The 13,410-nt window shown below is 37.5% G+C and overlaps 1 protein-coding gene across 1 annotated transcript in view; it reads left to right on the top strand.

Moving 5' to 3' along the window:
- The first annotated feature begins 521 nt into the window (after window positions 1–521).
- Window positions 522–13,410, top strand: part of LOC126174882 (glutaminase kidney isoform, mitochondrial-like) — a 187,895-nt gene continuing 175,006 nt past the window's right edge. Inside the window, exons 1-4 of the mRNA XM_049921699.1 lie at window positions 522–602; window positions 1,481–1,580; window positions 3,645–3,756; window positions 4,229–4,358. Coding sequence (XP_049777656.1) covers window positions 522–602; window positions 1,481–1,580; window positions 3,645–3,756; window positions 4,229–4,358 — 423 coding nt within the window. The remainder of the gene's footprint in view (window positions 603–1,480; window positions 1,581–3,644; window positions 3,757–4,228; window positions 4,359–13,410) is intronic.

The raw sequence follows: 13,410 nt of genomic DNA, 5'->3' as shown, positions 1-13,410 counted from the left end.
AAAGGCTTGGCAGCTCTTCTAGGATGTGCAGAAGTTTCGCCTGTTTTCATGCTAATGAAAAGGAGTTCTCCTGATTAAAAGCAGATGCATTTAATGGAAATAGTTACTGCACAAATGAAATGTTGGAGGGTGGGTTACCTACAATGCTACAGGCTATCTCCTAGCCACATATGTAAACAACATGCAATACATGTGGACAGTTGACAAATTAAACTGTATCAGAAAAAAATGAAGGAAGAGAGTCTCATATGCAAATTCAGTATACAAATAGGATAAAATGTGAGGAGAAAGGCCTGAAACAGTTTGCCACCTCACATCTTTCTTTCTCATTTATAGGAACATTGTTTCCATTGTTATGTTTTCCATTCCCACTTTCTTTTAATTTCCATCTTATGCTCTTCCAACCCTTATCATTTGTTGCTTTTCCTGATAATCTAACCACGTAATACATATCTTGAAAACATATGTAATTTTCTTTCTATGGTACTCCTGATGTGGAGTGTTTTTCTTTTAGTAACAAAATGGGTGGTAATGCTTACTTCCAAATAATGTCTTTGCTAGCAACATTTCCACTTACTGTAAAATCTCCATTTATTGTAACCGTACTTTTCAATTTTGAATGTAACTTTTTTTACCTTTTTTAGTGGAAAGTTTAGTGTCAATGTTATTATAATACTGATCTCACACTGACTACCATTTAGCCTCTTGAACACTTCCTTTGCATTACTTACATATAATTTTCTAGCAGAATCATTTTAATATATGATGTGGTCTGAATCTGTTCACCTGGGACTACACCACAGACTGCCCTTTTACATTCTTCAGTTTCCTCATTAACACTAGTTATCATAGTATTAAAGACTCTCTTATTTTCATTAATATCTTTATTTGGTTCAACCTGAAGGGTTCAATTGTGCTCACTCTGCTAACAAGTTATCCCTTATTAAATTTTGTCCCCCATAAAATCAACAGTAGTCTTTTAAACTTCTTAAGTATCCCCAGCAGATGTTGCTGTTTTTCCAGTGAGTGCTGCTTCCATCTTATCAAATGTAATTTTAGTGTCCTATGATATTGCTTGACATCCTTCCTTAATTCATCAAGTTTCTTTGTTAGCCTCCCTAGCAGAACCTTCTAATTTGTTGTCGTTACCCCTAGCAGATGCTTCTCTTTTTATTGTTATTCTCCTTTATATCCTTCCTTATTTCATGAAACTCGCTTCCGGGGGCTGATTTATCTCTCTCTCACAAACAGCATAATATCTTGTAACACTTCCTTTGTACTAGTCTCTAGTGCTACTGAGTACCCCCATCAGTAATATTTTTTTGTTAAATCTGCCTTCCCTTGAGCAAGTTTTTGCACTTCATTTTTCTCTAAATGTCTAAACTTATTTTAGCTCATCTCCAAGACAATATAAATCTCATTACTTAATTAAATAGTGAAAAGCCAATATGGAATAACAACAATATTATGAAAAGGTTAGACTGCTACTACCACCATTACTGAGGTCATTATAGTTGTTGTTTGGCATGTCACTGTCCAGTGCAGCATGGAGGTCCTGTTTGTATGGCTGCCACATCACGGTTTGCAGGCGAACATCCACATACTGCTACAATAGTTTACTGTTGAACATCTATGAGAAGTAAAAGCCTACTGTTAAGTCTTTCAAATAAATTGAATGGACACTGTCATTGTTTTAACACATGGCCTATTCATGTAACACTTAATTCACTGTTAAGTTGATGCATTGTTGTCATTCTAACTAACACAGGTTTCTCATCTGAAACTCGGCCATGAACTGACTGTCTCGTGATCAAGAATTGAGCCCTCGTGTATCATCACAACAAAAGGCCTTGAAACTGTACATTGTTCAAAATTAAATTTACAGAAATTACAATTAAAACTTAACTCATTAAATAAAAACTGAATACATAAAAAAATTGGTTCCTTTTAACAGTTTCTTCTACTGCAGGGGTTAAGCCAAATTATTTGTTTAAATCATGAATTTAACAAATATATTTACACAAACAATACTTTTAAGAAAATTGTTAATTACTTTGCAATTAATTAAGGGCTGGCTATGCTAACATATTTTAGAATAGAGCCAGATAAATCCTTTAAAAATACTATTAGCTGTCCTTCCAAATGTTTATACATAGTACAGAATTCATATTTGTTTATAGGTCAATAACAGAATTTAAGCTACAAAACAATTACTGATTTCACCATATAACAAAAGATGATAACTAGGAATAATTGAAATAAATTAGAAAATCAATTACATACATAAAACTAAGAACAAAATTAGATCTCGTGTTATATTCTTTAAAACTGAGGGCCAACCTTCCTCTTATATGAAAATACAGATTATATCCATGTATGTAAATGGTAATTAGACATGAAAACATGAATTTTAAGGAGGCAGATGGCAAAACATGAGGCGAAGTAAAAATATCCCAGCTTGCTTCATCACAAGTTGAGTCTAATTGTTTAAATCTACCTCTTCATCTATACTCCACAAGCCACTTTCCAATGCATGGTTGAGTGTAAAACTATGATTACCCCTGCCTTTGTTGCATTCAAGAATGCTCTGTGAGAAGCAAACTATCTATAAACCTTTGTATGAGTTTGTACTTATTTGATTTGACTGCTACTGGTATTTTTCAAGATATATGTCTATGGAAGTTATACTTGGATGAACTCTTCTGTGAACATAAGTCTCAGAATATTAACAGTAACCTACTCTACTATGCACAACATTTCAGGTGGAGGAGCACTTCTGTTACACTCTTGTACTTGTTCAATGAAAGTGTTGTGAAACATGCTACTCTTCTGAAGGCTTTTAACATCTTTCCAATCAACCCTATCTAGTAAGCGAACAAGACCGCGAGCAATACTCAACAATCAGTCAAACAAGTGTTTTGTAATCCACCTCCTTCATGACTGAACAACATTTCCTAGGGATCTGTCAGATGAATCTCAGTCTGTCATTTGCTTTTGGTACAACTAGTTTTACTTGGAGTTTCTACTTTAGATTGTTCCACACAAGTGCTCCTAGACATTTTATGTTTGTTACTGTTCCCAGTGTTTGATTGTCAGTTCTGTAACCAAAGAATAATAGACAGTATAATATGTACATTATGCTTAATTTATATATTTTGAGAGTCAACTGCCAGTTCATGCAGCATGCATGGGTCATACACAGAATTTCTTACATTTTGCTACTGCTATCTGGCCTCACAAATTCACTATATACAACAGCATTTTTCACTAATAGGATCACCAAGCCTTTGTCATATTATCAACTTGATGTGAGTACCATGTGAATGTGGGGCACAGAATGCAAATTTGTATGATGATTGGGGAAAATATCTTGTGTTAACTTTTCTACCAAACACATATTTATGTCAGTGTGTTACTTTATACTTTTATACAGTAATAATTAGTTTTAGAGATTGGGAACATCATTTTACCCAGTCTGTGCTAATAATAAAGGAACATAGTTTTTGTTCTAGGTTCATCAAAACAAAATATAGATTCTTATTATTATGAGTAATGATTACAAGGAGGATACAATTTTGCATTGAACTGCAAATTACATTCTGCCTTCTATTGATTCTAATTGCTGTCTTTGTTCACATTGCAAGAAGTCTTGAGGAATAATGGAATCAAAAGATGTACATTTCAATCTCAATTCTTTGTTTTAATAGTTATTTTGGAGCAGATAGCATATACATTTATACAGGGTGGTCAAAAACAGTTTGAAGAGCTTATAAAAGTGTTGCAAAGTGTTTTGTGCTGAGAAATAATTGTTAAGGGAAAAACTTGCACCATTTCCAAGTTAATTAGCATTGAAGTTAATCATTCAGGCCATTGCATGCACAAATTGCCAGAGATACTGTCGCCAAACAACTTGTCCTTCCTTTGGTTTCATAAAACTGAACAATAGGACAATACATAAATTACACAGCAAGGATCAAACCTGAGCCAAAGTTTGAGCAGTCTCATGTGCTATGATGTAACAACCTGATTGTCAACATTCAATGCTAATTTATTCATAAATGGTGGAATATATTGACTTTTCCTCTTAACAATTATTTATCTGCATAAACTACCATGAAACACCCTAACAAGTTTTTCAGACTGTTTCTGACCACTCTTATATGCTTCACAATATCTATAAAAAAGTCTTGGTTTTATAATGTGACATATCAGTTTCTATTTCTTTCAGGTTGGTTGCTCCCTGTGCTCCCTTGATCAAGAAGGCTTATTACAAAGAACTTATTCTACCAGAATTTAGAGCTTTTACAAATGATTTGGAAGAACTGTACAACAAATGTAAAACAATAACTGATGGCCATGTAAGTGTGCATTGTAACTAAGGGACAGAAAAAAATATTTGCTTCCATGATTTTTGCCACTTCTGGGAAAATACTGTGATGCTATACTCAAAACTGATGATAATCTAGGCACTGAACAAGTATAAAATTGCTTTCTGCCAATAAACATCACAGATTGGACAAAGAAACACTGATTTAGGATGGAGGATATTTGTAGTGTAAAGAATAATAAATATGGAATGTCTTCAGTCCAGAGACTGCTTTGATGCAACTCGCCATGCTACTCTATCCTGTGCAAGCCTCTTCATCTCTGAATAACTGCTGCAACCTACATCCTTCTGAATCTGCTTAGCGTATTCATCTCTTGGTCTCCCTCTACGATTTTTACCCTCCATGCTTCCCTCCAGTACTAAATTGGTGATTCCTTGATGGCTCAGAATTTGTTCTAGCCAACTGACCTCTCCTTCTAGTCAAGTTGTGCCACAAATTCCTCTTCTCTTGAATTCTAATCAGTACCACTTCATTAGTTACATGATCTACCCATCTAATCTTGAGCATTCTTCTGTAGCACCACATTTTGAAAGCTTCTGTTCTGTACTTGTCTAAACTATTTATCATCCATGTTTCACTTCCATACATGGCTACACTCCATACAAATACTTTCAGAAAAGACTTTCTGACACTTAAATCTATACTCAATGTTAAAAATTTCTCTTTTTCAGAAATGCTTACCTTGCCATAGCCACTCTACAAGTCTACATTTTTTATCCTCTCTACTTCGACCATCATCAGTTATTTTGTTACCCAAATAGCAAAAGTCATGTACTACATTAAGTGTCACATTTCCTAATCTAATACACTCAGCATCACCTGATTTAATTTGACTACTTTCCATTATCCTCATTTTGCTTTTGTTTGCTTCAACTCATATCCTCCTTTCAAGACACTGCTCATTGTGTTCAGCTGCTCTTCCAGGTCCTTTGCTGTCTCTGACAGAATTACAGTGTCATTGGCAAACCACCAACTTTTAATTTCTTCTCCATGGATTTTAATTCCTGCTCCAAACTTTTGTTTTGTTTCCTTTACTGCTTGCTCAGTATACAGATTGAATAACATCGGGGATAAGCTACAAGCCTGTCTCAATCCCTTCTCAACCACTGCTTCCCTTTCATGCCCCTTGACTCTTATGGAAAGTAAGAATACAAAATAGTGGGAAAAAGCCAGTAATCAGTGAATATTGAAACTATGAAAATATCAGTAAAGTAGCTTTGATAACAAAAGAGGAAACACTTCCTTGATGGTCCACAATTATTTATTTATTTATTCACAAACCAGTTTTGGCCTCATAGGCTATCACCAGATAACTGCTGAATGCTGCAACCACAAATAAAATGACATGTGAGTAACAATGATATTAGTGATATATGCAGAGAGTTTTTATCAAGAAAAGCATCATATTAAAAAAAATCATATTGCCTCTAGAAGTAGAAAATCAGTCTGTGAAGAAAAAATTAATAACTGCAGAACATCAAGGTAGCAATTACTCTTTTGTTATAAATGTCAAATTTTGTTGAAGGCAATTGGGGAATTCAGTTAGTGTTATGAGGTAGCTTCACTTACCAGAGTAAAATACAGAGACTATATCAGCTTCCAGAATTACATATTTGTACTAAGGAAAAAAGAACAAGAAAGAAGGATGAGTTGATAGAAGACAGTCCAAAGGAAGTTGATGATAACTATATTGTTATTTTATTGTATTTTATGGTTTTATAGACAAGATTTTTGGTTTTATAGACAAAATCTTTGGTTTTCAAATAGTGTATTGAAATTTACACTGAAACTAAACTTGCCTTATGTGTGTTTTGTCATCTGATAATATTTTGGTAAAAAGCTGTGGCAGATTTCTTGTTGCATGCTCTTGCATCCACTGAAAGCTGCTGTCTTTATTTGCAGGTTCATTTGCCAATCTCCCCAATGTCTCTCCAACTCTGCATCAACATACTATAGCAGAAATGTGCTATAGTAATTACAATGACTAGAAAAAGTAATATTTAAGTTCAAGTCTTATCTAATTATTACTACCAAGTTATAATATGTAATATTCACAATTATAAGTTCCCTTTATCTTTATCGCAGCAGAGTCATTAACATTACATTAAACAACAGAGATAATAAAAATTAGAGATAATACAATGATAATGTTTGCTTTTCTTATGCATGGAGTAATGTCTTTGGTTCCTATGCATAGCACAGTATCTGATGCAGTTACTTCTGGAATAAAAAGTGTTGCTACAAGATGATGATAGTGTTGGTTTGACACACAATTGGAACGTATTAAGTGCTTGTACTAATTTCTTTTGTGAGATGAATATGGATAAACGTGATAAAATAGTGAACTTTGAACAAGAATTAAAATATGAAAATGATCTAAACACACACACACACACACACACACACACACACAGAGAGAGAGAGAGAGAGAGAGAGAGAGAGAGAGAGAGAGAGAGAGAGAGAGGGAGAGAAGATGATAGATAAGAAAATTCTATCTTTAGACATTTCTAAAGTTTATGATAAAAAGGAGAAAAGCTGTTGAAAAAATTAAAATAGTACAGCACATACCTACAGTTGGTTCATCACTGGCATAAATAGGGTGAGCCAGCCACTCAAAAACACACAAAAATCTTCAGCCTAAAAGCTTAACCTGAAGTCCACTCAGTACTTAAAATTCTAAAAACTTTATCACAGTCATCTTTTTATTTATTAAAATTGAGAGTGGGTCACCACTTATATTTGCTTCTGCTCTCTCATCACACTGTAAAATGCACTCTACAAAAATAGAACATGTAATATTTGTTTACCACAGGTATAATAAACTGATAAGGGAGGGGGAGTGAGTGTCCCTCCCCAAATTGTGTAGCTATATGGTAGTGAACAGTGTCTTAATTGAGGCAGGTCAGCATTACCTCATCCCACGATGTGACAGGTACGAAGTACCACAGCTGGATAGTTGGCTTAACCAATTACAGTTGACTCTCCCTCACTGCCAGATCTTTACTCCCCCCCCTCCCCCCTCACCCCCCTCCCCCGAAGTGTATGGCTTTCTGTGTCAACAGTGAAATGGCAGCCAATGGGAATGGCACACTGTGTCTCTGCAGCTCACCTTAGCTATTTTGTCGGCTTGCTCATTTTTCCAGATTCCCATCTGCCTTGGTCTCCAGCAGAATGGTATTTTCCCTCTTGTTGATGAAAGGCACAGCTCTGATAATACAATACATAATATCCAATACTACATGTTTCAAAATGAGACTAGCACTGGTAATTGTGATGATGACTTCAAACTGAAATGATGTGAATGCCACAAAGGTAATAGTAAATTCCTAATAACAATGGAATTGAGACAAAATTATTGTGCTAGATGATCTTATATGGAAATTATAACTTAAACCTGGCATCATTACTCATAACATTGAATAAGAACAGATGATAAACAGAACTACTAAAAACTGGTGGTATTGATGGAAAAAAGTGCAGGAAATCCATTCCAAAAAACATTAGATATTAGAAGCACCATGTAATAAAATGATACTCCACTAAAAAACTCTCAAAAAATTCAGTTTATGTCACCAACATATAGGCATTCACTTTGACTAGGATGAACACAATACTTCAAATAGACATTAATGGCAATAATAGGCATTGCTTGGACCAAACAACCATATATATCCATGACTAGTGAAGATACTATGGAAACAAAATGAGAATTAAAGTATGCCATGGATTATGTAACTTCTGCTTGCAAGACTAATTCAGTTCATCAACAATCACTACAAAGATCAATAAAAACAAAAATATTCTGAAAAGAATAGATTGCTACTCACCATATAGCAGAGATGATGAGTTGCAGATGGGCACAACAAAAAGACTGTGAAACAAGTAAGCTTTCAGTCAAAAAGCCCGACATCAGAATCAGGTAACACACACACACACACACACACACACACACACACACACACACACACACACACATGCAAATGTAACTCACACACATGTGACCACAGTCTCCGGCTGCTGAAGCCAGACTACGAGCAGCAGAACATGATGGGAGAAGCAATCTGAGCGGTGGAATAAGGAGGAGGCTGGGTTGGCGAGGGGGAGGAATGGGAGGGTAGGGGTGGTGGATGGTAAAGTGGCGTTTGTGGGAGTATATGAGGATAAAGTGGAGAGAGGTTAGAGCAGCTATGTGCAGTCAGAGGTTAGACGGAGGGCAGGAGGGGTGAGGGGTACTGGAAAAGGAGAGAAGTAAAAATATTGTGGGTGTGTTGGTGGAATGGAGGACAGTGTCTTGCTGGAGGGGGAACAGGGGAGGGGGTAGGTTGGTGTTGGACAATGATTAAGGAAGCATGATGTCAGGAGGGTTATGGGAAAATATGATATACTGTAGGCAGAGTTCCCACCAGTGTTGTGCAGAAAAGCCGGTACTGATAGGAAGGATCCAGATGGCACAGGCTGTGAAGCACCCATTAAAATGGAGAACATTGTGTTGGGGAGCATGCTCACCAACTGGTTGGTCCACTTGTTTCTTGGCCAGTTTTTCATGTGGACAGACAGCTCGTGGTTGTCATACCCACTTAGAATGCAGCACATTGGTTGCAGCTTAGCTTGTAAATCACATAACTGATTTCACAGGTAGCCCTGCCTCTGATGGGATAGGTGATGCTTGTGACTGGACTATAATAGGTGATGGTGTGAGGACATATGAGTTAGGCCTTGCATCTAGGGCTATTACAGGTATATGAGCCACAAGCAAAGGGTTGAGAACAGAGGTTGTGTAGGGATGAACGAGGATATTGTGTAGGTTTGATGGGTGGTGGAATACCATTGTGGGAGGGCTGGGAAGGTTAGTGGGTATGACACAGTCAAAAACCTGGCTGAGAGTGTAATTCAGTTGCTCCAGTCCTGGGTGGTACTGAGTCATGAGGGTAAGGCTCCTCTGTGACTGGATGGTGGGACTTTGAGAGATGGGGAGTGCGGTAGAGGTAAGGCATGGGGGATCTGTTTCTGTACGAGGATGGGAGGGTAATTAAGGTCTGTGAAGGCCTTAGTGAGACCCTTTGTGTATTTTGAAAGGGACTGATCATCACTATAGATGTGATGGCCACAGGTGGCTAGAGTGTATGGAAGGAACTTCTTAATATGAAAAGGGTGGCAGCTGTTGAAGGGATGTATTTCTAGTGCTTAATGTGTTTATATAGATGGTGGCACTGATGCATCAATCTTTGAGGTGAAGGCCCAGATAAGAGAAGGTGGCTTGGGTGGCTTGTTGGGTTGAGGCAGAACAAGTGAAGCAAAGGGCGAGTAGGTGCTGAGGTTCTGGCGGAATCTGGAGATGGTGTCATCATCCCCAATCCAGATCATGAAGATGTTATCAATGAACCAGAACCAGGTGAGGGGTTTGGGATTTTGGGTGGTTAGAAAGGATTCCTATAGGTGGTTGATGAATAGTTTGGCATAGGATAGTGCCATGTGAGGGCCCATTGCTGTGCCCCAGATCTCCTTCCTCCATCTCTTCAGATTCTGTCATTCCTTAACCATCACCACCATAGACCTGTAAAACTATCCCAATTGGGCCCAAAACCTCCTTGCAGTACTTCTTGTCCATCCTTTACAACAACCTCCAAACTGCCTCCACTTTGCTTTGTAACTGACAAACCTTGTCTCACCAACCTATGACATTTACACCAGAACCTAAACATACCCAAAACACAGTCATGAAACTTTTTTTCCAAAAGCCTTAGCTCCATGGAAGTACCAGTCCTTCCCAAAGCCTCACCTTTTCCCCCACTCCCAAATTCAATCATGCAAGACTTGTTATCTCCACAAAAAGAACTCCAGTCTACCACCTAAAACCAGATTCTAACCTTATAATCCTACCTATAGACATAGGCTCCACCACTGTTGTTTCAAACCCAAGGATTACATGGCAGAAGGACTCCGCCAGCTGTCAGATTCATCCATCTACAAACCCTGCCACAATGATCCCATTCCCGAAATCTAGCTAGAACTGCAATCTCTCCTCAAATCCTCAGGACAGTCCCAGAACCTCCCCTGAAGTCTGTCTATCTCCTCACTCCTACCACCCCCCACACTCCAACCTTCTACATGCTTTCTAAAGTCCATAAACCCAACCACTCAGGATACCCCATTGTGACTGCTTACTGTGCCTCCACTGAGAGAATCTCAATTATTACTCACAACCTACCCGCCTGTATAAAAGATGCCAAACATTTCCTCCACTGACACTCCACAGTTTCTTTATCACATGGTACCCTGCGCAACACTATTGATGCCACTTCACTTTACACTAACATCGCTAATGCCCATGGCCTTGCTGCTATTGAACATTACCTTTCCCAAGGTGCAATGGATTCGAAACCTACAACCTCCTTCCTAGTTACTGTGACTGACTATATCCTCACCCACAGTTACTTTTCATTTGAAGGCATCACCTATAGTAAATCCACCTAGAAGAATACTTTCTAACCACCCAGAATCCCAAACCCCGCACCTGGTTCACATTTACATGAACAGCTTCCATCCATTCCACACCAAGAAATCCTTTCCATACAGCCTAGCCATCCATGGCTGTCCCGTTGCATCTGCAGTGACAAGAGGACCCTCTTGAGATATGCCAACCGTCTCACTGAGGCCTTCACAAACTGTACTTACCCTCACAATCTTGTACAAAAACATATATAGTGGCTTTCCCACTGTCTAACCAAAGAGGAGCTTTCCCCTCATGACTCAGTTCCACCCAGGACTGGAGCAACTGAATTACATTCTTCACCAGTGTTTTGACTACCTCTCACCATGCCCATTATTCTTCCCACCCCACCCACAATGGTGTTTTGCTACCGACTGAATCTACACAATATCCTTGTACATCGCTACACAACCTACAAGTGTGGTCATGTAGCTGTGGCAATCTGCTTTCCTAATATTCCATTGATAGGCTGGGCAGCTGACAAACACACATTCAACATTACAACTGAGAATAATAGGAACAGGGCTGCATTCCACCAAAATAACAAAGTGATTGACAGTTGAGCCTGGAAGGGGGATGTCATTAGTTTGCTTGTACATGCAAGCACACTATGGCTCTAATAACAGCAGCTGTAAGTTCCAAACTATGTTTTAACATTCTCCATTACTGTGCAACACTGAGTTCACTTTGTAGGGTTATTATAGTCTTATCATTTTCTTAAGAAATTTCATAGTTAATTACACACACTGACAGAGTAACAAAGTGTATGAGAAGAGATCACAGCTATTGTCATCCACAGTTGACTGATAAGTGGCAGCAGAGGTAGTGGAACAATATGACAGCTGTGTACAGGACAAAACATGCAGCCACACTTGCCCTTTGGTTGCTGCTATAGTAACAGTCATATAGATAACTAGCTATCTGTTGATTTGTTACTCTATTCCGGGAGTTCTTCTTTCCATGTGATGTGTTATGTTAAGCTAGGGTGCACCAAATAAATAGTATGCCTCCTCTGTTTAATCATTGGTTATCACCATTTAGCACATTTAGACATTTCTAGCTACAGTCTCTGATATAATGGGATGGTGGGCAGTGAAGTTGCCTGATATTGTCTTAACATCTGCTACTGACCACTCAGTGTACTCAGTTACTGTTTAACTACAGTCTCTGTTTTGATCTGTCTACTCACATAATGCTTATTTCATTTTCATTCCAATTGAGGATAGCTGCTGAACTTATGCTCATATCTATCATTTCTGTCAGTTCAAATTATGTTAAAGCCAGTAAATGGAAATTGTTCATTTGACATTAAAACCTCAATATCTGAGTACAACATACAAATTTAAGATGACTCTTTGTTCTTTTTACTTCTTATTCAGTGAGTGTGGTAAATCTGTACCTCCAGATGTCCTGGTTGTACATCCCCTTCTGCCCTTACTGTCCACTGTACATGTCGATGGTTGTTGGGATGCAGAGACAAAGACATTAAGCTCTGATTCAGTGCACCTAAACATTCTGTAACCAAGACTAAGCTTCCTGTCAGTCCATAATTGGGAAGGGGACATGGGAAGGGGACAATGTAGACTTGAACACTTCCCCAGTTGACTCAAATAATTCAATAACCTAATACATTAATATGTTTGCTTGTAAGGCCATCTTCTGCAGCAACTGTTATAATCAATTATTATTGGTTTTTCTGTCTTAAGCTTACTGCAATTAATTAAAGAGTATTTTACAACAGACATGTTCCACTTTTATTTACAAGGCATCTTTTGTGGTTACTGATGTTTCTGCCTCTTGTTTACATACTCTGCAAACCAATGCATCTTCCTTCATTGTTAGCAGAGGTTGAGGTCAAAAGAAACTTGGTTGTACATTCACTCTTGGCAATTTTTCACTTCATAAAATAAAAAAATGAAAAATAAAAATAACAAAATAAATGCCACAAGTGAATGTACAACCAAGTTTCTTTTGAGTTCAGCCTCAGCTAACAATGAAGGTAAAAGCAGTGATTTGCACAATATGCAAACAAGAATCAGAAACAACAATGACCACAGAAGATGCTTTGTAAATAAAAGCAAATCACATCTGGTGTAAAAATAACATCAGTAAACTTAAGACAGAAAAAACAGTAATAATAGTAATTGATCCTAATACATTAAATCTAAGAGTTTATATGAAGCTACCCTTCAGTGGAATAGAAGGAGTTTCTCAACAAAATGTTCTTTAATTTGGTCTTAATCTCCACTATAATGTTCAGTGATAGGCTACCAAATACAGGTGTACCAAAATATCTGACTTATTTCTGTACTATTGTTAATTAAATGGATCACGCAGATCATATTAGATAAAGTGAATGAGTAGATAAAATAGAAAAAAAGGTTCCTTGGAAGAAGGAAAATTATAGTGTAGAAAATTGAACAACAAACCAAGAAGGACTACTGACAATGCAAGAGAAGAGTGAAGGAAAAGGTAATGTGAGGAAATAGGACAATTATAAAGGCAAGGTAAGGTAAGGTAAGAACCAGGAAA

This window comes from Schistocerca cancellata, chromosome 1 (genome assembly GCF_023864275.1).
Source record: "Schistocerca cancellata isolate TAMUIC-IGC-003103 chromosome 1, iqSchCanc2.1, whole genome shotgun sequence".
Lineage (NCBI taxonomy): Eukaryota > Metazoa > Arthropoda > Insecta > Orthoptera > Acrididae > Schistocerca > Schistocerca cancellata.
Note: the sequence above shows the minus strand (reverse complement) of the source record. Positions and strands in the feature narration are given on the sequence as shown.